Source organism: Dromaius novaehollandiae, chromosome 15 (genome assembly GCF_036370855.1).
Source record: "Dromaius novaehollandiae isolate bDroNov1 chromosome 15, bDroNov1.hap1, whole genome shotgun sequence".
Classification (NCBI taxonomy): domain Eukaryota; kingdom Metazoa; phylum Chordata; class Aves; order Casuariiformes; family Dromaiidae; genus Dromaius; species Dromaius novaehollandiae.
In genome coordinates, this window is record NC_088112.1 from 10,870,335 (window position 1) to 10,896,675 (window position 26,341).

A 26,341-nucleotide genomic window follows, 5' to 3' on the forward strand; every position below is an offset into this window, starting at 1 on the left:
GAGCTGGGTAAGCAGCAGTCACGTACCCCAGCACTACCCTGGGCCAGGAGTCCCAAGAAGAGCCCCCAGTGGCACTCAGGCCTTTTGAAACGAATTACATGCATGACCTGCTTGTTCAGTTCCTGCCCCTACATCCACAGCATGGAGCCATGGCCTCCCTCCCACGCTGACCGCGTGGTGCTGCAGGTGCAGTGCTAAGTGGCAGGTCCAGCACATGGGGCCACACCAGATGAGCCTGGCAGGATGCTCTGAGGGCTGATGATAGCCCCCACAACACCCAGGGCTGGGGATTACATGATGGATGAGCTGCAGCCATCCCAACCCAGACCAGACTGGGGCCCAGATGGAAAATCTCCAGCCAGTTTATTAAGGATTACTGCAAACATGTATTTATTACAGTTCCTAATGATTTGTTGCAGAGAAACCGACCAAACCAAGCCAAACCTTCCCTTAACTTGTACACAAACCCCAGGCGTGTCCTGGGCTGAATGCAAGAATCAGTTCTGTGCATTTGCCACGTTGAGGTCATTGCAAAACAAACGAGGAGTGGAACAGGTTTCAGTCCAGAGCACAAACAGGAGTGCAAAGCAGTAGGCCAAGCAGGTGGTGGAAGAGCCCAAATGCATGTTTCCCCTGCACAGAGCAGGACCCTCACCTGCTGCCGTGAACCACGCTGTTACTAGGAGCAAGCAACCGGCCTCTTACAGACGAGCACGTCTCAGCTCCCTGCCTCCCCGCTGCCTTCCATGTGACAGCAGTTCTTACAGGAACGGTGTTTTTCTCCAGACTTGTTTTCATCTGGAAGATTTACTTTCTGCATTTGAGAAAATGGCCACCATCCAAGCACAGCAGGAAATCAGAGATAGGAGAGAGTGAGCAGGTGGCATAGGGGGTGAGCAAGCAGTAGGAAAGGAGTCCGAGGGATGTGGAGGATGGAGGGCTAAATCCATAGTCTTGTTTTGACATCCTCGTGCCTGCCTTCAGGCTAACAGATGGGACTGCAGGTCAGGCTAGTTGCTACATTTTGCAAAGCTGGTGTGTGGTGCCTGCCCTGCAGCAGGTGGATAGCATTCGCTTGGGTAAATAAATACTGGAGTGTTTTGTAGCAATTTGGGTCCCCTTGCATTTGCTCTGGACATAGGGCTACCTCTGAACAAATCTGAAACAGTCTAAGCACAACTCCCACGTCGAGTCTTACAGGAACTTTTCCAAAAAAAAGCACGCTTTCAGGGTGAAAACAAAGAGACTCAGCTTAGCTTCAATCCTTAAATAAATACAAAGACACCAAGCACTGTCAGCCCAGTCTGTGCCCACGCAGGGTATGAACCTGCAACCTTGGGATCACCTGCCGACCAGGAGAGGTCTGTGCCATCAGCCTGCAGAAACGTTCACCAAGGGGAAGAACCACATCGTTGTCCTACGACGAATCTCCTGGGACATGGGAAGCTCCCGGCGTGCGTTCCTGGCAAACACCTGCTCCCCTTCCCCGAAAACCTTGTCCTCCTTGTTCAGCTACAGAAAGCCGGGCATCAAATTCAAGCCCAATAATGTTGCCAGGAAGGAGACGGCCACACGGGGCTGTCTGCACGCTCTCTGCAGGAGACTCCACCACAACGGCATCTCCAGTCCCTTCTTTACCTCCGTGCACATTCCTCCCCAGCAACTCCTGCCGGAGCCGTTTCAGGCCATGAGCACGTGCCATATACACCATGTGTATGTGCACAGGGGTAAATAGCCGGAAGGTCCTAGATATATATACACAGGCACACACACACATCCTACTTTTCTTCTGCCTTTAGCCTGTATCACAACACAGCTAAAACAGCCCTGGGCGTTACGGTAATCCGGGACCTGCCTGTTCTGAGACACAAAAGACATTGGCATTGTGTGAATATTGTACTTTAACCATTGCTTTCAAGCTGCTCAAAGCTGCAAATGGGGGTGGGACGCTGAGGGCCCGCCTTGCCAGAGCCCTGTGGGCAGGGAGCCATTCTTGGGCTGGCTATATGCCAGCTCTGGGCCCAGCTGGCCCTTACCACCGTCCCCTTTGAGCCCTGGCACTAAGCAGGCATGCTGTAAACCCATGTGCTGCTTGGGCTCAGGCTCATTTCTGTCCCCAAATGTTGCCTGGATTATCACGTGTGGAGGCAGAATCATTACTGGCCTCTCGGTGCGTTGGCTTGGCTAACTTGCAATTGCGAGATGGGGCTTTTCTCCCACTGCCAAGGGATGGGATGGGGAAGGGGAACAGAGCAGAGACTGACCCTCGCAGCAGGGCTGGGCACTGCACACAGCAGAATCACTGCCTGACTCTTCAGATCGGAGACAAGGTTTGAAGGGAAAGAGCCACTGTCTGAAAAATTCTGTGCCCCCTTTGAGCATTCATCCAGCTGGGAAGCTCCCCTCTCCCACTCCTCCCCAGGCAACCCTCAGTCCCTTACCCACGTCCTTGGGGACTGGTTTCACCCCAGCCACTGCCTGGGCATTCTGGCTCCGAGACATTGCGCAGGGCGGGCGCCAGGGGTATTCTGGCTGGAACAGGGGACAGGGAAATAGAAACATTGAATTACTACGCATGTAAATCACAAGTCTGCTCTTTCTGTATATAATTGCTGGGACATGAGAGGAGGAGGATGAAGGGGGGAGAGAGGGCTGAACATTTGCATGCCAACAGGACATGCACGCTCACTTCCCTGCTTAGTGACTCACTCCCCATGCAAACTTGGAGGTGCTGCTCACTCTGCAATGAGCCCCAGTCCTGTTCGCATGGGACAGCCCAGTGGGGCAGGCACTGGTTACCCAAACACCTCCCAAAACTGTAGGGAGAGGAGGAGACTGGGGATGCAGTGGCAAAGGAGATACTCACTGGAGGGAAGTGGTGGAAGTTTTGTCCTGGTGGGTGCTCGCCCGGCATTGCTGGTGGGTATCGGATCTGCTGCCAGTCGTCAAAGCCGTGGTACACGGGATGAGCCACGGGGGGGCTGTACTGGTACTGGTACATGGGGCAGGCAGGGGCCAGAGGCCCCGGCAGCGGCTCGGGGTGCAGCCTCTCGCCAGAAGCCTGCAAGGAGCCAAGAGAGATGCAGAAGAGCGCTAGGAGCAGCCACTGATACAAACCAACGCCAGGACCCAGATTCTCTCTCCAAAGTGCACCCCAAACCCACGCAGCCCGACAGCAGACAAGGGGCTACTGCCAGGACTCACTGGCCAGCCCCTCCGGCCACGGCCGTGAAGGATTTCCATCCTCCCCACCTGCTTGTGCTGTTTCAGCAGCTTCTTCAACTTCTCCTTCTCCTCCTTCTCCCGCTGGCAGTCGTCCTTGGAGACACGCAGCTGCGAGTCAGAGAGGAGATTAGCATGGAGCCCACCGTGCCAGCCCTCTCCCGTGTCCATAGGGCACAGGATGCTGCAAGGCCCTGCAGGACTGCCCACACTGGGGGGTAAAACCCCAGGCCAACAGTGGGGAGTTGTGGTTACAGCCAGGGGTCTCCCAACCTGACCTCTGGAGAGGAAGGGGACAGGAGACAGGCTGTTTTTTGGCACAGTGATAGCCATGGGCTGCTCCTCTCCTATGGTTATAGGTCTCCCTCAGTCAGTCCCACAGGAGACTAGCAGTAGGAAAAGGAAAGTGCAGGCAGATGGCCCCAAATCCCTCCCTAGGGCACAGCCAGGTCCCACTTACTGGTGACAGCTGCCTCGCAAAAGGAGGCCTTTCTCTGCCAGGCTGGACGGGAGCTTTGCATCACCCATACACAATGGGTCCAAACAAACCTCAGCCCTCCCAGGCCCTCCCCAGATGGTTCCAGCAGGGACAAGAGAAAGGAAAATAACTGCTCTGGTCTTTCTGCTTTCTCCTCACCTCCTCCAAGATGGAAACAGCAACCCTGGTGCTGTCAGGGGCTGGGACACTGGGGGTGAGCACCTCTAATTTGCACCACAAGGGACACTGGGGCTCCTGGGAGCTGCCAGTAGTGCAGTGCTGCTCACCTGGTTGTTGGAGACTGCCAACTGCTTCTGCAGCTTCTCCAAATGTTGCTTCAACTCTTCCTTCTCTTCGTTCATCCTCTCCCTATCGCTCCTTTCCCGCTGGAAGTCCTCCTCAAAGATTTTCACCTGGCAAAGGGCAGATTCCTCTCAAGCACACACTGTTGCTGCGTTATCGTCCTCACTCCCGCAGTCTAGGCCAAGCTCCAGGCAGGCATGTTAGCATTACAGCCCAAGGCTGCAGTCCCTCCAGCTAAGGCCTGGAAGATGCTGCACTTGGCTCTACACCCCCCCCCAGCAGAGACATACTAGGGCTGCTGGGCTGCTCCAAGCCATGCCGGGCTCTGCACCAGGGGGAGCCAGGGCTCTTTGCTCCTCACAGCCTCTGTCAGCTCTGCAGAGCAGAGGCTGGCTCCATCCTGCCCTACCTGCTGCTTGAGGAGCTCGTTCTGAGTCAGCAGCTCCTGCCGTGGCATCTTCCCAACTGGCTCCGCAGCAGTGGCAAAGGCAGGTGGCGGAGAGGCCTGGACATTCAGGGCCTCCTCTAGTGCCTGAGGAGGGAGAAGAGGAGCAGGGAGAGCAGTCAGAGCAAAGCACCGTGCAGGAGACATCTCTGGAGGGCCACAGCACATGCCCAGCGTAGGAAGCAGGTATAAACAGGCAGAGCAATCCCCTCCCTTCCCCTTTTCCAGAGAGCCTAGAGGGACATGGTCTGCTCTGTCCCACACAAGCTCTCTCTGTTGCCTTCCCTCGGAGAGGGGGGGGCGAGCATAGAGCAGCAGACAGTGCTGGACATGGTCCCAAAGGAACCACAGCTGGCTGCCGCCCAGACAAGGCTCTTTGCTGCAGTGCAAGCCCCTCCTTCCAGGCCTCCTGGGCAAGGAGCCACAGGTGGGGTCATCTCAGGAGGCTTGGAAAGCTGAGCTCCACAGCACTGGTACCTCCTGGGCTGAGAGCTGGGCAGAGGCAAGAAGGGGTCAGGGTCAGTTTGGGATTTGAGAGAGCAGAAGAGGCTGAAGAGCATAAAAGACATTTTGCAAGGACCAGCTGTGTCACAGGCCTCACCTTGTTCAGCCTTTGGATCTCTTTCTCCTGGTACTCCCTCTGCTTGGTGACCGGAGCCAGCTGCTCCTGCAGGAACCGCATCCTCTGCTGCAGGTCCCTCACCTCTGTGGCCAGCCTGTCCTTCTCTGCCTGGAAGAGCCAGGAGGGAAATCAGCCAGGAGAGGATGACAGGGCTGGTGGCTCTCCACAGCCTTTCCCAGGGGACTTGCCTCCTCTGTTTCAATCCTGGATTTGGCCAGGAGCAGCTTGCGGTCAAAATCCCGTTGCTTCTGTTCCCGCTCTGACTCCAGCTCAGTCAGTGCTCTCTGGGCCTCAGCCAGCTTCTGGCGCAGGTCTGTTATCTGCCAGGAGGGAAGGGGACATCGGTCTATCCAGCTCCAGTGGCGGGAGCAGATGGGCCTATACCGGAGGTAGAACGAGCAGAGCAGGGCATGGACAGCACCCAAACGCCTTCCCTGACACTCAGTCTCTTCTGAGTCTCCCCACCCCACACCTGGCCAGAGGTGTGCACTCAAAGCAAACAGCCCTGAGCACTGGGCCTTACCTTCTGCTCATACTGCTGCTTCATGGATCGGAAGTGCTGATCCCATTGCTTATTGACCTCCAGCAGCTGCGGGGAGGAAGGGCTGGGTGAACATGAGCCCAGCTCTGGCCCCAAGTAAGGCGTAGCCCCACATTAGCCCTGAACAGCCTCCCATTGCTCTCCACAAACCCACCGTAAAAACACCTTGGGAAGGAGCTGGATGGAGATCCCTGCTCCAGGCAACACTTTCCTGCTGCTCCACAGCCCTTCCTCTGGCCCCCACACCACCAATCCCACCAGCACAATCCCAGCTGAGTGCCCCACGGTTCAATCCAACCCCACTCCCTTCTCCACATCGGTGCCTCCCTCACCCAGCCCAGTGGCTCGCTCTGGCATCCATCCTCACCTCGTTCCGTTGGTGCTCCAGGATCTTCACCTTCTTCTCCTTGGCCTCCAGCCCTCCTCTGCCTGGCACCTTTTCCATCATGGTCCCACTCTGGTGGAAGCACACACAGAGGCACCCTCAGGGCTTTTGCAGAAGCCAGGCACAGACACCAGCTAAACATAAGCAACTTTTCCATACCACGGCCTTCCATGCCCCCCAAGTTCCTGAACAGTTGCATCAGTCACACTGGGACAAACTGGAGAACAAGGTCCCTGTTTAAAATCAGCCCATGCAGGCATTTGCTAATGTGATTTGTAAGCTCCCTGCTTCCTTGCCAGCTCTCTCCAAGGGCAGCACTGCTAGGGCGGCGGAGGGGCTGTCCCATTACCTGCTGCTGTTCAGCACTTTCCCTCTTTGCATTTTCCTTGCTGCTCAGCGTCACCATCCTCCGGAGCTCCTGGTTCTCACACCTGCACAGCAGAGACAGCCTGGGTCAGGAAGGGAGAAACACTCAGGGCAGCCAGAAGGGCAGTCCTGTCCCCTACCCCATCAGCTGCCCTCACCTGAGCTTCTCCAGGGCCTGGTTTCTCTGCTCCAAGTCTCTCTCCAGCTTGGCTCGCAGCTCCTCATTTTCATTGCGCAGCTGCTCGCACAGTGTCTGAGGGGCAAATGCTGGCAGCGTGAGGCTCCTTGAGGCACCATCACAGGCGAATGCCCTCCCTTTAACAGGGCTGATGGCCCCAAGAGCCTCCCTGGCCACCCAGCTCCTGCCAGGCCCCCAGCTCTGCTCCCGGATCGAGAATGTGGCTGCAGGATGGGTACCATCCCTGGCAACCTGCTCCTCGGCTGGCAGCAGTGAGGGGGCTCAGGGAAGGGGCCCACAGCAGGCAGGGGCAGGAGGGAATAGGGCAGCAAAAGGACAAGGAGGGCTTGGAAGAAAAAAGGAAAAACCCAGGGAAGAACCCAGCCAGCCCTCCCTCACCTGTAGGAGTGATGTCCTCTGCTCATTCTTGTGCACCTTGGAGGCCAGACGGTTGAACTCAGAGGCCATGTGGCCCAGGCGCACGAAGACCTGGTTCTTGCTGGCCTCCTCGGTGCAGACACTCAGCGTGCTTTCCAGGCGCTGCAGCTGGGGCAGCAGGTTGGTGTCCTCATTCGGCAGCTGCTCCAAGTCCTACAGACAGGAAGGGGATGAAGTATGGTTAGCTCAGTTCAAGAAGCATCTCAAAGTTCCCTCTTGTGGCAGGTCTGTGTTGTCCCCCTCTGGCATGTGTCAGCTCCTCACGGCAAGGAGCTGGCCCAGCACTGAGCGCAGGGCTGCATTTCAGCCCTCTCCTTGCAGCTTGTTCATATGTTTCCCTCTGGTGGCATCTGGGCCTGCAGGCTATGCTGCCCTCGCTGCACCCCAAAGGCACCTTCTCAAAACACACAAGTCATAATCTGCTGACCCATCCCTGCTTCTTCACCACCCACCTGCCCTGTGCAGGAAACAAGATAGAGGGGACTGTCACAGTCATCTGCTCTGACATCCTCTATAGCAACACACAGCTTTCTTGGTCTCCAGTCTACTATGTTTCAAACTGCCAAGGATGAATACTGCAATAACCCTAGGTGTGCTAAAAAACTCTGTCTGCTTTGTAAAGGTTTGATTCCCAGCCATTGGACCTGGATACACTAAGTGCCTAGGTAGAAGGCGGCATTACCAAAATAGCTTCCACAGCCCATCAATACCTCACCCCCTTGAAAACCTCAGCAGACCCAGTTTCGGACTCTTCGATAGTACAGGAAGTATCTCCATTCCTTACCTCCTTCTCTTTCCCGAACTCCTCACACCAGTGCCCCAAAACACCCTTCTGGAGCAGTGAGCACCATGACCAGCAATACCAGATCAGACAGAAATCACTCTGTCTTGAGACTGTCTTTTCCCCATAGCTAGGGTCATCATGGCCCTTTGGGGCCCTGGCTCGCTCTGGGAGCTGAGGTTTGTCCAAATGCTCCTTGTCCCTCCAGGAGAGGATCTCTGTATTTCTTATCCCATATGGCAACCCCATGCACTGTGCCTGCTGTACCAGATGTCAGCCCCGTGCTGCGTCCATAAGGATTTGATTAATTGCATCCACCCAACCATGCAGCGCAAGGGATGCTGGTGGCTGCCCGCATGCAGCGCTTGACTTGCTGCGTGCTTGCTACACTGTCATGGCACATGCGCACTGTGGACAGGTCTGGGACCTGGGACAGAGGGGCTCTCTAAGCCGGCGGGGCCACTCGGCAGGTGCTGCAGCCAGCCCTGGGGTCAGTTCCTCCGGCTGCCTCTCCCCCCAGCTCCCCAGCAATGCTGCTCCCAAACCTCCCCTCCGACGTCAGCGCTGCCAAGGCCCGCCTGCAGCTAACCCAAATGGCACCCAGGAAGGCAGGGAAACCCGCTCAGCTGCCCCATTCCTGGCTGCCCTCAGGACCCGAGCAAGCTGAGGTTAAAGCAGGAGAGGCCTGACCCTGCAGCGCCCAGCACCCTGCTAAGCCACCACCACAGACACGTAGGGACTACTTGCCGGGGGCACTGGGACATGCAGGTTCTCCCTTCCCAGCAGAAATGAGGTGTTATTTGACCCTATGTAAGACCTGTGCCCCCGAGTGCCTCCAGCCTACTCCGAGCGGGTCTTGGCTGCTTCCTCCCTGCCCTGCGCTCCCACCTCTCTCCTTTGGATCTGCAAAGGTCTCAGCTCCCCCTCCTCCCTCAGCTCAGGGACAGTCTTACCCCAGCCTGTACCTCTGCCGTCCTCTCCTCCTCTGGCATTGCTCTGCAGCTCTCCCGTCTGCCGCGACACAGCGGGCACCAGGCAATCCAGGCTCTCTGGCACACAGCAGCCAAGAGCAAAAATGTTCTGGATTTAAAGCGTGGCCGGTGAGAGCCCGGGTCACAGCACGCCTGCCAGCGTCACCGCGCACACCCACGTGCACACCCACTACGCACAGGGCGCGCGCCCCGGCTGCAGCAACCGTAACCGGCTTGCCTTCCATTGTTGTGGGTGATTAACTCCTGCATTGCCTAGGAGACCTGCAGCGCTGTGTGCACAACATGGCCTGGCCCTGCCGCGGCAGCCCGTGTGTGGTGCAGCGCCGGCTGGCTCCCACGGCTGGGCAGGAGGCGGGGAAGCGCTGGCACGCCTTCGCCTGCACCGCTCCCAGCCCCACTGACTCACCTGCACGCACCCCTCCGTCCTCGGAAACTCCCACGGGCCGAGAGCAGCCCCAGTTCCCCGACCCCAGGGTTTATGGCCCCGATACTGCCACGGGGGATCCCGTGGGGAGGGTGTGTTACAGGGCACAGGACAGCCAGCTCCTTCCACCAGCGCTGGCTGGCGAGAGGAGGCAGCCAGGACCTGAGCCCAGCTGGAGCGGCCGGGAGAGCCGAGGAGGCGGAGCTGGCGCAGGACGCACACAGGGCCTGGAGCGGGACAGGAGCATGGTACTGAGCCACCCAGAGGCTGCTGTTCCCTAGCTGTGTCCCAGTGCCCCTTCCTGCGGATCTGACGTGATCCAGCACAGACCCCAACGCTGCCTCACTCTTCAGAGATGACAGCGGCGACAAAGGCAAATGGGGATGTGCAACAAGAGTGCTTCCCCTTCCTGCCCCACATGTCGCTTTTCATCCCACTTGAATGCTGGAGTGGCTAGGCCAGGTAGGGGCTGTGGGGCTGGACTCCCCCGTCCCTGCTCACATCCCTTCCAGCACACACAAGAGCCTGAAGCAGACTGGGACCCATGGAGGGGACAGGATGCAGTATCCCAGCCAAGAGGACATTCAGACAGCAGCAAGCAGAGCTCACAAACATGCCTGGGCTGCGGCAGACCCTGTCAGCAACGATGGAGGCAGAGAGAATAAACCCAGTCTCCCCACCCCATCTGGGAACTGGGAGGTGAGCATCTGAGCATTGCCAACAGCTCCTCAGGCCATCACAGCCCTTCCCATCACTGTTCCACGGTAGCACTGGTCCCTGGCTGGCTGCTGTCACTTGCTGGCCCTGTGCTCACAGTGCCAGGGCACCCAGCAGCCAGGCTACTTGCATATGGGAGCAAGAAGCCCTCTGACAGCAGCTTCATGCTTTCCCCCTTCTCTCGTCTCCCTGCCTCGGCCAGGCGAGAGAAGTGGTATGCAGGGGCACATGTGCCAGCACCTGCGAGCCCTCTGCACCACAGCGAGACAGGGAGAGATGTAGGGAGGATCAGCCATGGGGCTGTACAGTTCCCCTCCTGCCCATGGACCGGCCAAGCCCCACTCACTGTCATCAGTGAGGGAGCTTCTACTGGACACCATGTTGCTACCATGGTCCTGCACAGTCCCAGGAGCTGCACATGTGCTTGGCTCTGCGTGCTCGGCTGCTCTGTGAATGCCTAGAGGCAATTTGTTAGGAGGAAGGGGGCTGCCAGCTCTTCCTGCCCCACTGCTACTTGGTGGAAGAGCCCACAGCATCACCAGCCATGTCTCTGCCTCTATTTCTTCTCCTTCCCTTCCTGGTGACGGCACTAGTAGGAGTTTCTCCAAGCCCAATGCCAGCTGGCTTGACAGAGGTGCTGAATGAGACAGCACCATGCTCTCAGCGTCACAAATGCTGGAGCTGCAAATAGGCATCACTGCTCCCTTGCCCACACACCCACGGCACCTCGCCACTGGTGAAGGCCAGTGCAGAGAACAACCCAAATGCCCACTTGGACCCATGCCTTCCAGCCCTGTGTGCCTGTGCCATGCGGTCTGACGACAGCTACGCTCCCGGGGCATGAAACAGGCACTTCACTCCCACGCACACCCTCTGACACACCCAAGACCGATTCTCCACCTGCAGCCTAAACAAGCTTCCTCAAGACACCAGGGCCACTCACCGTTCTCCCGCTCTCCTGCAAAAACCCCTGTGCTTCAGCAGGAACGATCTCAAACTCCGACGAGGACCCCTGCAACAGGAGGCACAAGGTCAGGTTCCCCCCAGTGAGTGAAAGGCAACTCTGCTATTCCCCTGCATGGAGGGAGACCTCAGGGAGGGCCAGGACAGGAGCACAGCCCAGTCCCAAGCTACCTCATCCCTCTGCACTCCTACAAGTCAACATGGCTTTGAGCATCTTGACTTATTACAAAGATAATGCCACATATATGGGCCGTGGAAACCCAGAGGTTCCTAGGAAAGAGACTTCCCAATCTGCTCTCCCTAGGGTTTGCCAGCTGCATGGGTAGTTCAGGGGAGCCCAGGGCCCTCAGTAATTGCAGCAGGTTCTGCCTGTGGTCACCAGCTCTACAGCGGTATCGGTCCCTGCTGTCCTGGGAGCATAGGAGAGACGGAGAGCAGAGAAGCCGACCCCTGCGGATTTGTTCCCATCCCTAGAGAATGAAGACTGCTTCCTTTTCTTTTAACCAGCCAGCCTTTCCCTTTTGGTCATCTCAGAGCAAGCTCTTGTTTTCACCAGACTCACGCTCAGAGGAGACTTCCGCGCTTCTGCATTCAGCTGCTTCTGGGTACTGCCTGGAGCGGCCAGGGAGGAGCTGGGATCAGGGGCGCTGGCTGCGGAAGGGAGAGAGCATGTAGCCACAAGTGTTTTGGAGAGCAAGGCCTCTCCCCTCCTGCACAGGGACACAGAGACCAGGCACAATGCAAGGTCAGACACACACGGTTTCCTCTCCAGCTATGGTGATGGGACAGAAACCTCCCAGCTTGCTCCCCTCCAGGAGAAGGGATGACAGTGCTGATTTGACTGAGCACAACAGCGGCAGCAGTATCCTTCACTGGCTGTAGCTGATGGCTTGTGCCTGCCCTCTCTAAGCTTACCATGGGTAAAACCAAACAGCTCCACTGGCAGCAGGACACACACGATGCAGACTGGATCCTTCTTGATCTAACCAGCTGCAGACTAGCACGTTCAGAGCAAAGCGGTGCAGGGACAAAGAAGAGAGCATGGGGCTGCACCTTGCCCCTCTCCGCCCAGGCCAACAGAGACCGGGAGGACGTGCCATGGCAGGGCCTTGCCTGCCAGACCAACCAGCCCCTCTGCATTTACCCCGGCTTAGACCCAGCTAGCAGGCAAGGCAGAACAACTTCCCCGTCACAGGGACGGCCCTCCAACCCCGAGGGAGTCAGCTCACCCCGCCACGGACAATTCCTGGCTCATGTGGCTCTGCTTACACCGAGCAAAGCTGCAGAGACTTCCCATCGGTTTTCACCCCCAGCAAGTTAAACCCATGGGAAGGTAAGGCTTTGGCACCATTGCCACTTCAAACTACTCTTCAAAACTGCTTAGCCTTAGGTAGCCTTAAATAAACATTGGCAGAAACAGATTCAGCTGCAGGAGCCCTGCCCACGTTAGGGCCCCCATCAGCTCCAGACATCCCTGGCCAGTTCTGGCTGAGCTCAGCCTTATTAAACACACTCCTGTGAGCAGAGAAGGCTGCAGACTGCCTTGAAATGCACCCAAACATGCAGCACTGACCTTGGCAGAGTAAAGCACTCAACTTGGAGCCACCTCTGCTTTCCTTGCTAAAGATAACCACTGCCCCAGCCCATGCCCCTGTGAGACTGAGCTCACTGCTAAGGAGCTGGACAAGATGCAAGGAAACTCTGCACTGTGGTAGGATGATCTCTTCTTCCCGTTACACCAGTGTGGCTTTGCCTTCCTGTTTCCACCAGCCATGAAATGGTGGTTTAGGAACCACCGCCTGCCAGTAAAGCTGGGTCTGGCCTTTCCCAGGCCAGAGGAGTGCGGAGACACACAGCCAGAGGAGCACAGATGCCTATGCAGCTGCTCCAGAGGCTGCAGGAAATCCTGGGCAGTCGGCAGCTCGTCACACCCTGCGCTGCTCGCACCCTCCCCCACTGTCACTTTCCCAGGAACGTGTCCCATGTGTGGGAATTCAGTCGGGCTAGCTCTTATGTGTATTTCTGGCAATGAGGGAGACTTGTGGACAAGCAAAGACAGCGAGGGAGCAAAGTTGATGCAGTAGATGCAAAGGAAGCCAAGTCTGGCTGTTTAACAGAGAAGCGAGCACCCCTGAAGAGCGCCTCATGGACATCTCCTTCCAGACCCTGTGCTGCATCTTCTCCCTTCCCCTGAACTCAGGATCCTGAGCCATCCAGGATGCCTCAGCAGGCCTTCCATCTCCTACCTCCCATTTCCACCAGTTTGTCCAAGGAAGATGACGCCATCAGCATTTCTTTGTCCTTCACAAGGTCCTCCACCTTCTGCCGCAGCTTGGATGCCTCCATCTGGGACTCTTCCAGTAGCTCTCCTGTTGTAGGCAACAAAAAGATGCTCACGTTCCCCTGCGCTCACCCTCCCTTCCTAGCGCCTACCCTGGAGCAGCCACATCAGTCAGTACCAGTACCCTCTGCTCGGGGGTAGAAGGAGAGGAAGGGCCCAGAACTACTTTCCCCCCCCCATCTAAAAGCAGCTCTTCCTGGTCAAATATCACAGCTGAGCTACACCTATGGCTGCAGAGTGCCCCAGGCTGAAGCAAGGAAGACAGGTTACAGGAGACGGAACTGCAGCACTGCATCTCTCAAAAGGTGTCTTGTCTTTCCAGGAGAGCCAGTTTTAAGCCTGGATGATGCAGGGTCCAGCCCTCAAGCTGTGGGATCCAGCACCAGCAACCCAGCCCTCTCCCCACCCCAGGCAGCTACTCCCAAGCTAGCGGGTTTCAGTCACAGGTAGGGGCATGGCACACACGACAGGAATCACAAGGCAAGTGGAAATTCAGTTGCGGAAGCAGGACTTGAAACCGGAAGCTGGGTCACGAGACCAAAAGCAAAAACAGAGGCGGGTGGAGGAGGGCAGCCAGGCAGGAGAAAGGGGGTGGCACTACTCATCTATGGTGTCTCAGCACTGGCACATCCCTGCTGCTGCGGATTTCTGCTGCCAATGACTGCAGACAGCATTGCTCATGTCTGTGCTGTGCAGGGATCTCCCAGCATCAGGGTCCAGGCTCTGAGCAGTACCCAGGAAAAGCCCCTGATCAGATGGGGGCTGCAGGAGGTGAGGGCTTTAGTTGAAAGCTGGACAGAGCCTGCTTTTCTATGATCTGCCACTCCAGGGCAGCTAACTCTACTCCAGTTGCTTCCCCTTTTTTTCAGCCATCTGTCACACTGCAATGCACCCCAGGAGTTTAGCAAAGACCTTGGGCCCATCCGCAAACATGCCCACAAAAAAAGCCCAGAAATCCCACTTCAGCCACCACAAGGGTGAGAGCTTTGCTTTGCTATTGTCATATTACTAAGATCCCTGGCTTCTTAGCACCCTCCTTAGCAGATGGAGCAAGAAAACAGTTGTGCTCCTTGAATGCAGGCAAGGCTGCCAGACAGAGGCTGTTGGAGGAAGGGAGCAGGCTCCCCAGAAGACAAACCCCATCCTCCACCCATGCAGCAGTTACCTATGGACTTTATGCCCTGCATCTTCTCCTTCAGCCGGGTGTTCTCCTCCACCAACTGCTCAAAGGTCACAGATCCTTTTTCCTCCATCCCCCCACCAGGATCATAGATGCGGTAGGGTCCTCTCCCTTCCATGTCTGCCATTTAATCGCCTACCTCCCAACCAGACATCCCTGCAAAGCAACAAAACACAGCGTCACCTTTTCTGGGCCCGGCCAACATCGCAGTCCCCTCAGTCCGACCGCGCAGGGGTGTTGTGGGGGCTGGTGCTGCGGGTGCTGATGCTGTGACTCCCGTGGGTGCTAATGCCGTGGCCTCTGCGCCAGCGGAGGTAGTGCTGCTCAGTGGCCAGAGCAGCGAGCAGAGAGCTGTATCAGGTGAAGGCACTTCCCTCTCTGGCCTCCACTCAAGCCTGCCTTGCTGTGGGTGAACGTGCCAGTGACTCACACCCATGGGAAATGTCACACGAGGAGGCATCACCAGCAAACCCCGATCAGAGACAACTACTGCCCCCACAAGGCACAGGAATTCCCAAAAAGCAGGTACTCCATCAGCCACTCTGCTCCCACATCCCTGCAGGAACAAGACCAGAGAGGACACCCAAAGGTGTCCACCTCCGTTATTGCATATCTGGACACCATTGCTGGGGGAAGCTCTACCAGGCGCAAGACATATTCAGGGGGCACAAACGGCTGTTATGGGAAAGGCACTTCCTATAGCTGCAAAAGCCTTAACCTCCATGGGCACAGAGCAGCCCAGCAGGCCACGGCAGCAGTGGTGTCCGGAGGGCGATTTGGGCATGACATCTCGCTAAGGGTGACTAGTTGCTTGGCTCAGACCCCTTCCTGCTCCCCCCGCCATGAACCATGGGTTTCTCTTACATTTGGTAGGATGATCAAAAGGCAACTCATTCCTTTGAAGTTTTGGAAGTTTGGGGAGTTTTCTTAGTCAAGAGGTTCTGCAAAACAGATCTGGGGTCTTTGGGCTTTTGTTTTCTTCTGTAAGCTTTTTTTCCTTTTAAAGTTGAAAGTGACTGAAATGAAAGAACATTACTTCCACGTTTTATAATTTCTTGCCATATGTCAGGGCAAACACCAAATCAGACCGACACACCCAAACTGCCCAAATCTTGCCAAAAAGCTCTTCCATTAAAAAAAGATTTCTGCAAATATTTGTCACCAGAGGAAGAGGAAAAAAAAAAAGTCAGAGGGTAAAACTTAAAATAAATCAAATCCTTTCACTCAGTTCCGGAGTGTCCAGCACGTGCCACAAGACAAAGACAGGCTGGACTTCAAGTGAGAAACGGGGATCACAGCGCATGGAGAACAGAAAGGCCAGGTGAGCTGACGAGACTGCCAGATCCCATCAGGAGCCCCTTGCACTAGCCCAGCACAGGAGGAAAGCACAGGAGCAGCTTCACCAGCAGGTCCATGGGATAAGCCCACCAGCAGCCAGGCCAGGCTGAATTAATTGGAGAAACCACGTGCCTGCAGAGTGGCTTCCAAGAGTTTATTAAAATGAGACCCCTAGAAATATCCTGGTGAATGCCTGGCAGGGAGCAAGGAGCGAGGAAGGAAATACCCACACGTGGCACAGAATACGTGCTTTTTTAAATTCCTTGCATTTGTGGGTCTCCAAGTCCTCCCTCCTGGTGAGGTCTCATGCTGAGAGAGCTGAGCAGGTTTTCTGCCCCAGCTGTCTGTCTTGCCCTTCTCTTGGGGGTGTTAAAGCAGCTGCTGTGAATTACAGCCTGACTTATCCAAAAACAAAACAACCCCCCCCCCAAAAAAAAAAAAAACAGGAAAAAAAAAAAACAACACCCAACCCTGATGCTGTTTGCATGAATACCAGCAGCTATAAACCAGGGCTGCTCGGCAGCCGAGGCGTCCCCGTGGGGGTGATGCCAGGCACGGGGCGGCTGGAGGCGGCGCAGGGCAGGATGCGGCTCTCCCTGCCATGCTGGCTGCCGGAGAGCACAGTCGGAAAGCGAGGGCCAAAACTCCCGTGGGTGCTTCCCCAGCTGCTTTTCCTCCCAGCATACGGCTGTCACTGGGACATCGTGAGCTTGCGAACGGGAGGGGGCTGAGCAGGGTCATTTTGAAAGGGGAAGGTGGGACGCTCATACCCGAAACCATCTCGACCTCAAGCCAATGCTCACATCACGAGTGATTCGGGCTGGCCCGGCCCGGGACGTGGGGCTGATCCCCAAGACCAGTTTACATGACCTGCCTGCCAGGGACAACCGGGGACTTTCCAGATGACAACTGCCACCTGGCAGGATCCGCAACTAGGGCGGCAATTAATGTTGCCCTCACCGGGAGATAACTGCACATGACCTCACTGGGGACACGTCCTCGGGAGTGGCCAGGAAGGCGTGTCACTCGCCACCATGTCCATTTGGGACGAGGAGCCTCGTGGGCATGCTTCGCCCCCCGGCACGGCACGCAGGCTGCTCCAGGCACAAAGCACATCGGACCGTTGCTTACGGAGCAGCTTGCTGGAGGCAGAATGGTGAAAGGTGGCACTCTGGGAGATGCAAGGGCCAGATGCCATGGAGTAATCCCTCTATTTCTCTGCCAACAGGCTCGATCCCACCTATCTGCATCCTGCGTCACATCTCACCTTCCTGCTGCTCTTTGGATGCTGCCAAACCCCGTCTCTGCGCAAAGACCTCTCAGACCACCATCTGCACCGCAGAAACGGCCCCAGCCCCAGGCAGGGAGATGGAAGCCTCATCTGAAGCGATGAAGGTGGTGAAAACAGTGAGAGCCACTGTATCTTCCCAGCTGCTGCCCGAGGTGGGCTGAGTAAAGGCTATTTCTGGAGGGCGCAAGCAGCTGACAGGAAGCTGAAGAAGAACCGGGGTGGTTTCTGTGCTGCTGACCTCCCACAGTGAGCGAGGCGTCGCTCGACAGCGGGAAGTATTGCCACGGCTGTCATGAAATCCCCCTTCTCTCCCCACCGGGGAGACGTGTGCAGGTGAAGAAAACTCGCTAAGCGGGAGGCCAGCCTGCGGGCAGGAACGAGCACGCTGCGGGGCGCCGGCGTGATGGCGAGCGGCGCCCGGGGACCCTGCAGCACAGCCACTGCAGGGAAGGAGAAGAGCGAACACACCAAGAGAGGACAGCATCCTGTCCCCTGCCAGCCCCCCACATCAGTCCCCGGCACGTTAGAGCCTGTGAGGTGACGGCAGCATGAAACAGTTCAACCTGAACCAGAATGAGTTGCACTAACCCTGTTACCTGCCTGCAGAGCTCACTTACTACGGTCTGATGTTTTTTCAGCTGGAAGAAGCCACCAAAAGCCTCTGGCCTAGGTTAGTCTCAATTCCCAGTTTTATCATCGATATCTCTACCCAAGGGCCATCCCAAAACGTGGTGTGATCTCCACCAAGACAACACACCCAGTTTTAGGCACTACATCTGGAGAAGGGTGTGCATCAGCAGGAGGGAGAACGGCAGGGACAGTCAGAGCGAGATGACGGGAAGGCTCACAGATCGGTGGCTTAGCCTGGGGAGGAGACAACAGACATGGGGACATGGGAGCAGTTTTCAGATATGTAAACAGCAGCTGCAAAGAGGAACTGAATTATCCCCAGCTGACACAAGGACGGATAAGACATGAAATAACTAGCAAACAAGATATGGCAAGAAGAAAGGATTTCTGCAATTGTCTGAGCCTGGCAGCGAGCCAGCTGGGCACAGCGAGGGTTTGCCCAAGGAAGCGGTGGAGTTCCTGCTGCTGGTGGGGTTGTAAAGCAGCTCAATTTCTATAAGGCATTGCCAGGACAGAGCTCCACACTTGGGACAGGAGCACAGACCAGGTCACTGTGAGGTCTCTTCCAGCCCTGGCGTCTATGGTTTTTTTTTTCCTCTTGAAGTCCTGACTGTTGAAATTCAAGATTTGCAATGAAAATCTCAAATTTAATTAAAAACGAGGGGATGAGAGAGAAGATAGACAAGTTTCTAGCTACTGTTAGAAATGCAAAGAAAGCATGATCATGCACAGACTCCAAAAAAACAAACAGCCACCACCACCAGAAAACACTTTTCTTTTTGTCAGTCAATAGTTTCTAAGCCAATCTTACAGTATCTCACAGTGCAGGATGCTCACGCACAAAGACAAACGCAGACTAGCCCAGACCGTGCCATGAGCGGGCCAGCCAGGGACCACCGGCCGTCCAGAAGCCGTGCAGGCAAATCACTGCGGCTCTGTGCCCAGGCGCTAATCACCTCAGAGCCAGGGCTAATTAACCCAGATGCAGCACCACACTAGTTGCAGTTACCGCGTTGCCAGGAGCACAGCCTAGGTGCAGCGATGCTGCGCGGATGTACACGACCAGCCACACTGCTCCTCTGCACTCAGGTGTCTGTCTGCTCTTTCTAGCTAGCAGCAGAGGAGCCCACAAGCACTGCAGCTCCTCAGCCCTACAGCAAACCAAAGCGAAGCGTGCTGGCTTTCGGGTAGGCTCACTGTTTTTTTTTTTTTTTTTTTTTTTTTTTTTTTTTTTTAAAACCACCCAGGTCCTCCTAGCAGCTCCCTCCAGTCACAGGACTCCCTCGAGGGCAGAAAACCCTTCAGAAGACCCAGAGGGAGAGGCTGCGAGATGCCGCGGTTGCCCACCAGCAGTTCAGTGCTTCAGCTGCCCGTGGGCAGGTGCTGGGTTGCAAGTGGGGCATCGAGACCTTTAGGTAGTAAATTTTTATGACAACTCAGCAAAAGGAGAGAATGACAAAGTGAGTGGGCAGGGGAGACCCCAGGGCAAAGCTGAAAATGGTTAGAATTTAAATAGCTGCGTTGTGGCTCAGGTGCGATCTGTCACTGTTTACAGGGAAAATGAGGCAGGGGCTTCAGGTAGGGCAGAAGGGAGGCTCGTGTGCCTCCTCCAGAGAGGCCCGACAGAGACAGGGACCCGATGACTGCTCTGTCCGGGCTGCAAGAGTCGCCTCTGACTCCCAGCAAGGCTGCCGGGTGAAGCCACGTGGGTCTGAACCAGTGTGGACACACCACTAAAAGCCAGCTGAAGATGCGCAGCCCAGAGACCCATGGACAGGGATGGCTACTTGGCCAAAGGCCCCTGTGGACAACAGCAGGACGATCTCTGCAGGGCCCGAGCACGCAAAGCTCTCTGCGTCCAGCCACGATCACTGGCTCTCTCTTCTGCCCCCCTCTAAATCCTGCCCTGGGAAACCATGGGATATTCATGTGATGGCAGCAAACACATCACTTCTTGCCTCTTGGGGACCCCAATGCTCACAGGTCAGAGATGCTGAAACTGGGAGAGCAGCTAAGGCCAACACAGGCCAGGAACTTTTCACTTTCCTCCTGAATTCGCAGCATTTAGTGTGCACTTCACCTTAGGTATAGCCATTTTCAGACTTTTCTCCCCAGTCATTTGGAAATATGTGCATCACTGCCAGAGCAACAAGGATTAGTGCCACAGCTCTAACCACTCCATGGCCAGCAAGGCAGGAGCAGCAGTCAAAACAACTCCTGCTTTAAAACACCAAACAGCCACAGACACAAATGCAGAGGATGCGCACCCTGCACAGCAGGCAGGCTGGCACCTCAGGGCTGCTTGGACACAGTCGTGGGACGTTTCCTGTAGGAACCTAATGATGACGGTAGCAAGGTATGGTACAAAAGAAGAAATTACCATCAGGCAGGGACAGGTCAAATAAAGGGAGCTTGTCAAGGGGACCTCCTGAAGCCCTTTGTTTTTGATAGGCTTGGATTAAAGGCAAGTGAGGAGGAAGAAAAGCCTTCCTCCCTCCCCGCACACATCACTGCTTTGGAATTTTAAAGGAATAGCACATGCAGGAGGGAGGTCCCAGCCACACCAGAGATCACTGCTCACGATCATGCTGTCCCCCGCGCAGCCCCTCTCCCGAACAATGGCCCAGCCCTCGGACCATGCACACATAGCAGCCCTGGCGCCAGGCCCAGGGAGGCTGCGGGCTCGGCAGGCTGAGCAGCCCGGCGCTCCCCCGTCCCGCGGGCGCAAGGCACCGTCCGGGGTGGGCGGTCGGCTCAGCCCAGCCCAGCGTGGCCCTTGCGCAGAATGGGGTTTTCCTTACCCCGAGGAGCGCCCGTTCCCAGGAAGTCTCCTCCCTGCCAGGAATGCATGGTGTGAAAGTGATTCTTTGCATGCTCACAGCATCGCTTTCCCATGACGAGGCAGCCAGTCCCCCAGTATCCCTCCTCCTCAGAAGGAAAGCAAAAGTCAGAGAGATGCTGTGGGCTTTTTTTTGGTTTTTGTTTGTTTTACTGGAAAGCAGTAAAATGTCACGGCCCCCTTTTCCTCCGCAGAGTTCCTGCAGCCCCGGCCCAGGGACAAGTATTGTGGGACTGCCAAGCTGGCCCCATTTGCAGGGTTACAAAGGCAAAGCTGGTTGTAGGAACAAGCAATAAGGAGAGTTTCCGGGCACTCGAAGCCACCAGGATGGGGATGAAAAAAGAATATTAACGTAGACCTTACGTGACTCCTACGTCCATGTTTCAAAAAGGAAAGGTCTGAATCTTTGCCTGGAACATCTTTTCTTCCCAGCCCAGATCAAGGGCTGGCTACAGAGAGCGTGTGGGAAAGGCAAGAGACATATCCAAAACATAACAGAAGTTACAGAGGTGTTGGGAGAGGTCAGGGAAAAGCGGAATCCCCAGGAACAAGGGGCCGATGGAGGGAACAACTCCCACAGTGCAACAGCGCTCAGACCATGGCCCAGGCAAGCCCACCCGCCTGGCCATGGACACTGCTCCGGCCAGGCTGGCTGGAAACCAGCTCTTCCATTTGGGAGTTTCCAAGGTTTCTAAATGTGTTTCTACTTCGCAGGGCACAAAAGCAAGGCCTTTCAGAGCACTTCAAGAAATCTCCCCACCAGGAAAGCGCTGGACAGGAGGGCTAGGCAGAAAGGTTGGGCTCTGCTCCAAACCAGGCAGGGCTGGGCAGCGCATCTCCCACAGCCAGGCAGGTCCTGCCTGCTCCCTCTCGGCCACAGCGACAGCACTCTGTTCAGAAATCCCATCCTGATCTGAGAAATTTTCTTCCTGCAGAAGCTCGAAAAAACAATCTGCTTCCAATGATGTTTCTCGCAGGAAAGATGATTTGCTTCAGTTGCATCTATTTATAAATCCAGCATTCGGGCTCAAGTTTATGAACATGTGCAACAACATATAACTGCGGGGTTACTTGCCAGTTTCAGTCTCCTAATCTGGCAGCAACATGAGTGAGAGCCATCAAGATTCGGGGGTGGTGCTCCCATGGGATGTCCAGCCCTCACAGCATGGTGCTGTCTTGCCCCATGGTGTTGCGACCCCATTTTCTGCTGTATGCCTCTCTTTCTTTCCCCTACAGAGCTCCAGTAGCTACCACTGCTAGTAGTCACCGGGTTCAAAAACAGAGCAAGACACAGATGCTATTTTCCTTGCAGCTCTTGTAGCTCCATAGAGCACCAGAGCAAACCAAGCAGCTCCTATTCAATTTGGAGTGCCTCAGCCAGAGAAGAACCTGAGCAGCAAAAGATACTGGCACCAACATTATCTTTGCAACCCAAAGTATGAGAGCTGTTATTTTAAAATGAAATCTGCACTCTTACAAGAGTAGATGGTGTAGTTTCCTCCACCCATGAGTGTTTTCTACCAGCTGCTGGCAAGCAATGATCAACAGCCCCATGCTAAATAGGTCTTCTGTTTTGTGTAAATCAGGCTAGAAGGGCATTATAAGAGTTCTTGCAGAGTGAGGAACGATGCCAAAGGCTGCTAAAAAGCCTCTCCTTTCTTATTGCTTTCTTTGCCTTGCCACATACAGTTCTCAAGGACATACCTTGCTGGAGTGTTCTCATCTCCAGAATTTGCTCCAATGCTCAAGGTCCATTGTCCCAGTCCTAGCACGTTCTGACTGTCTTTGCCAAAGATTGTAAAAGAAATTTGCTCTTCTGAAGAGCTTGTGGCAGTAGAACACCTCTTACTTGCCTAAATACATGGAAATAACAAGCTAAAGAGAAAGGCTGCATTCCTCCCCACACCACTTACAATATAGGATGGCAACCAGGGCACCGAGGAACAGGACAGCAAAGCCTGTGAGAGACAACAACTCCCAACTGCCGGTTCCCACCAAACTCTCAATCCCATCCAGAGCTATTGTCCTCCAAAGAGGAGCTGACAAGCAGCATCTTTTCTCTCACCCTTACCGGTGAGAGCTTTTCTCTCACCCTTACCAGTTACCTTAACCTCAAAGGAAGGGAGGGGAGATGGGAATGCAAGTCACACAGCCCTTTGCAATGCTGCTCACCTCTGGCTACAGCACGTTATCCCTTTCATGTCCACTGGAAAGGCAGAAGCAACCCCCTCCTGCCGCCCCAGGCCAGCCCTGCTTACGCTGGCACAAAACCTCCCAGCAGATTCATACACCTTCGCATCTCTAGGGCCACACCGCCAAGCATCACCCACTCCACACGTCTGCTGAGTAATCCTGCCTTACAGCACTGTGTGCTATTGCTGTGCCAGCACTGGCTCTTCAGGTGCAGTCCCAGCCAGATAAGTAAAGTGAGTAATTTCCCCACAGACATTGTTAGCACCTATATATAGAACACTGTTCTGTAGGCTGCGGGAAACCATATGCCCAGCTTACAACCGAAAAGCCTTCCGAGGGCAGTGGGGAAGCACGGGCAACAGGAGGCGCTCCCATCCTCACCCCTACTACTCCAAAATGTGAATTCACATTGTGCAGCACAGATAGAGAGGCACAGCTGGACCAGACAAGTTCGCAACACCTGGAACACCAGGCTGGGAAGCCAAACTCACCGACAGAGGAACACAGCGCTGACTGGAGGCTCTCTGCAGCCTCTTGCATCGAGCTAAGCCTCCAGCACCCCAGGGCGCAGCTCCTGAGGCGCATTCCCAGGCACAGTGACAATGCACGTAAGTAGTCGGATAGACTCCCAGCTGGTGACCCTGGAAGATCAGAGTCTGGCGTCTGTGTGTATTCCCTCCCTAAGTGGAAATCACAAGCCCAGAAATAGTCAGAAAGCAGATCTATGGGTCTTGGGAAACACCAGGATTGTGTAACTAAAAGCAAGGGGTGGAGCAAACCCTGAATTTCTCCATGATGGAGTAAGAAAGTGGTGTAGAACAGGGCTGTCAAGCCCAAGGGGCCAAAACCCATGAGTCAAGTCCCTAAAGCCGCCGGAGTTTGGTTTTCAAGGCAGAGAAATTCTATGTTAACACCTTTTAGAGGCACCCCCCGCCCCAACAAATCCAGCATCACCACCGTTAGCAACTTCAAGCTTTCCTCTGCAACCGCAAGTGCTAGATGCTTGAAAGAAAAGACAAATTCTCATGTTGCTGCACACGAGCAGCCAGAGCATTACAGCACATCACCGAACTCCCGGGGCCGGCGGCAAAGTGGCGAGGGCTACCACGTTTCGGGCACGCAGTGAGAGCGAGACGCCCGCCCCCCGCCACCGCTCCCCGCTGCAGAGGGGGAGCCGCAGGTGCCAGGGCCGGTGCCAGGGCGGCGCTCGGCGCTCTCCCGGTCCCCGCCGGGATGTCGCCGCAGGCTCGCGCGCACGAGGGGAGGTCCCGCCGCTGGGGGGGGGGGGGGGGGGGGGGGAGCACTGCTCGAGGGCACCGCGGCGGCGGCAGGCAGAGGGCGGGGGGCGCGGCAGGGCAGGGCAGCTCCCCGCGCCCTGCCGGCACCCGCCGCCTCCGCGGGGCCGCGGCACCTGCTCCCACCAGCCCCGGGGAAACCCGGGGATATTTTTAGCCCTTTTTTTCGCAGGACGCAGGAGCCAGGCGCCGGCCCGAGCCAGGCACCGGCGGGTCGGCGACGGGCCGGTCCTCGGCGCCGGCTTTCCAGGCACGTCGGAGCCAGACGAGCAGACGCCGCCAGCCCCGATACACCGGGGGGGGAGGGGCACCGGGACAGGACCCCCCAAAACACACACCGGGACGGAGGCAGCACCCCCAGCGGCGGCGCCCAGGGCAGGACCGCCCCTCCGCGCCCGCTGCCCGAGGCAGGGCTCCCCCAGGGGCCCCGCACAGCCCCCCACCCGGCGCCGACCCACCTGCCCAGTGCCGACCCCCGCCGCGGTGCCGGTGCCGCCGCCGCCGCCCGCCCGGGAGGAAGCGGGGGAGGGGCAGCCAGGCCCGCCCCCGGGAAATTCCCAGCCTGACGGACAAGGCGCGCAGCCAATCGGCGCGGGGCGGCGGGCATATAAGGGGGGGCGGGAGGTGGCTGCAGGGGAGTGTGGTCTAGTGGCGGGTGGGGCTGGCTGCGGTCGCCCGCCCTCTGGGCGCTGCCCCGCGCCCCACCTGGGGGGCCGTAGTTGCCCCCAGGGGCTTTTTTTCCCCTCCGGTCACTGAGGGCCGGGCCGGCTGCGGTCGTGGTGAGGGAGGGGGCTGGCGGGGAGCCCTGCTCCCCGGGGAGCAGTGGGGAGAGCTAAGCTCCGCTACCTGCGGCACCTCATGGGAGAGTTGGACCCTTCTGGGGTGCTGGGTGAAAATAGCAGATGCGCGTGAGCGTGGGGAGAGGGAGCTGAGGGAGCTTCAGAGCGCTGCACCGCTGCGTGGCCCGGGGCGGACAGTGCTGGGGATCCAGCACAGTGGTGGCAGCAGAAGTGGCTGCTGGGGCTCCTGGCAATGCCAGGCTCCCCCCAGGCCGCAAAGCCCCAGCAGAGGAGCGCTGCGTGCCCTGAAGGTGGCTTGTGCCCGCGCTGCCTGCTCACCCGCCGTCCCAGGGCTATGAGCTCTTCCTCAGCAGCTGAGGCAGAGAGAATTCCCCTCTGAGGAAGGAGGAGTCTGTCCCTCTGCCTTAAGTTACACGAAAACCATTATAACCCTCCAGCTGGAGTGTTTATTGTTAGCGATTCTTTTCCTCAGTGCTGCTGTTTTGATAATTGCGTGTTCACGAACAACAGAAATGAGCCAGAGGAGCAAGGGTCATGAGGAACACCTTCTGGTTTCGCATAGGTCTTTGGGACTTGCCCGCTAGCTACCTGACTTTCTTTCCTGTATTGGTTTTGCCACAAGAAAGGTGTTACAAAACATACACAGAAAAACAGAAGCAGAGAAACCCCAGTGTAAGTGAACATGCTGCTCACTCTGCCTGCACCCATTGACTTCTCCTCCTGTCTGTAGCCAACCGCTACAGGGCTCCCTCAAAGGTGTCCTTCGCTGGAGGCCATGCTATTTCCAGCTATCCCAGCCCTGGCTTCCTGCTCAGCTGTGTTCAGACAGCTCCATCACTTCTGGCAATTAGAGGTTTTGAGGTACTGCCTGAGTAGTAAAGAGTAAAAAGAAAGAAAGAAAAAAAAAATCCTTCCCCCAACTGCTCTTAGCTCCAACCACAGCATTGCCCTTGAAGCCTGGCTGGGTTGTAAGGCAGAGCTCAGCAGGTGCTGGGACCCTGATGGGCTGTTTGGGTGTTCTCATGTCCAAGATCTTAAACGAGGATGAGAGAGGAAAGTGTGGCTGTGCTCCGAAGCTGAGCACGCAGCCCTGATTGGAATCCATGGGCTCCCGGCAAACAGAGAAAAACTTCACTTTTGTTCCCCAAATAGCTTGTAAACTCTCAGAAAACCTGGCTTCAAAGCTAAATGCAGTCCCACAGAATGAGAAAGCATTTTCTTTTAAGACAGTATCTCAGCCTGCAAAAAATAGCCAAAGTCTGCTATATTTCTGTGAGGAGACAAGAGGGGGTGGCACGGCTCTTGTTTCCAGCTTTCCAGACTGATAGCCAAAAAGCTGCCTCCCTTCCCCTCTGCTCCGTCTCAGACAGGTTCACACCAAGAAAAAAGCTGTGCTACTCACCCAGTTGGGACACAGAGGGGCTCAGAGAGGGAGAGCCTTTTGGTCCAGGCGTTCTCCAGCTGCAATCACCAAATGCAGGAAGACCAGCCCAGCTGAGTTCACTTTTAGGCATGGAGAAGGGGAATTTCCCATGATGGAGGCCCCAGCCAGCCTCTGCGTGGTTTTGATAGGGAGCCA

General features: G+C 56.3%; 1 protein-coding gene across 6 annotated transcripts; it reads right to left on the reverse strand.

The window, feature by feature from the left end:
• Positions 1 to 346: 346 nt before the first annotated feature.
• TNIP1 (TNFAIP3 interacting protein 1) lies at positions 347 to 26,291 on the reverse strand. Of its 6 annotated transcripts, XM_064520888.1 has the most exons (19): positions 24,421 to 24,505; positions 15,241 to 15,392; positions 14,362 to 14,532; positions 13,102 to 13,224; positions 11,418 to 11,506; positions 10,836 to 10,904; positions 6,940 to 7,131; positions 6,521 to 6,615; positions 6,346 to 6,427; positions 5,979 to 6,068; positions 5,594 to 5,659; positions 5,255 to 5,390; positions 5,050 to 5,174; positions 4,413 to 4,535; positions 3,988 to 4,113; positions 3,253 to 3,333; positions 2,867 to 3,061; positions 2,442 to 2,532; positions 347 to 1,860 (listed from the first exon to the last, which is right to left on the reverse strand). In XM_064520888.1, the coding sequence occupies exons 3-19, from the start codon at positions 14,501 to 14,503 to the stop codon at positions 1,835 to 1,837; spliced, it is 1,851 nt and encodes a 616-aa protein (XP_064376958.1). In that variant the 5' UTR covers positions 14,504 to 14,532; positions 15,241 to 15,392; positions 24,421 to 24,505; the 3' UTR covers positions 347 to 1,834. The 6 variants fall into 6 exon arrangements, with proteins under 6 accessions (XP_064376958.1, XP_064376960.1, XP_064376962.1 ...); XM_064520890.1 differs by lacking the exons at positions 15,241 to 15,392; positions 24,421 to 24,505 and adding an exon at positions 26,165 to 26,242; XM_064520892.1 differs by lacking the exon at positions 15,241 to 15,392 and having other exon boundaries at positions 2,442 to 2,528; positions 24,421 to 24,527.
• Between the last annotated feature and the right edge of the window lie 50 nt (positions 26,292 to 26,341).

What these genes read in the sequence shown, in the direction of transcription:
- TNIP1 (XM_064520890.1), bottom strand. Translation starts at nt 14,503, where the DNA reads ATGGCAGACATGGAAGGGAGAGGACCCTACCGCATCTATGATCCTGGT. An exon ending in GCAGGGCATAAAGTCCATAG is followed by an intron (nt 13,225 to 14,361) that starts GTAACTGCTGCA and finishes TGCCTACAACAG; the next exon opens with GAGAGCTACTGGAAGAGTCC. An exon ending in AAAGTGCTGAACAGCAGCAG is followed by an intron (nt 6,069 to 6,345) that starts GTAATGGGACAG and finishes TGCTTCCACCAG; the next exon opens with AGTGGGACCATGATGGAAAA.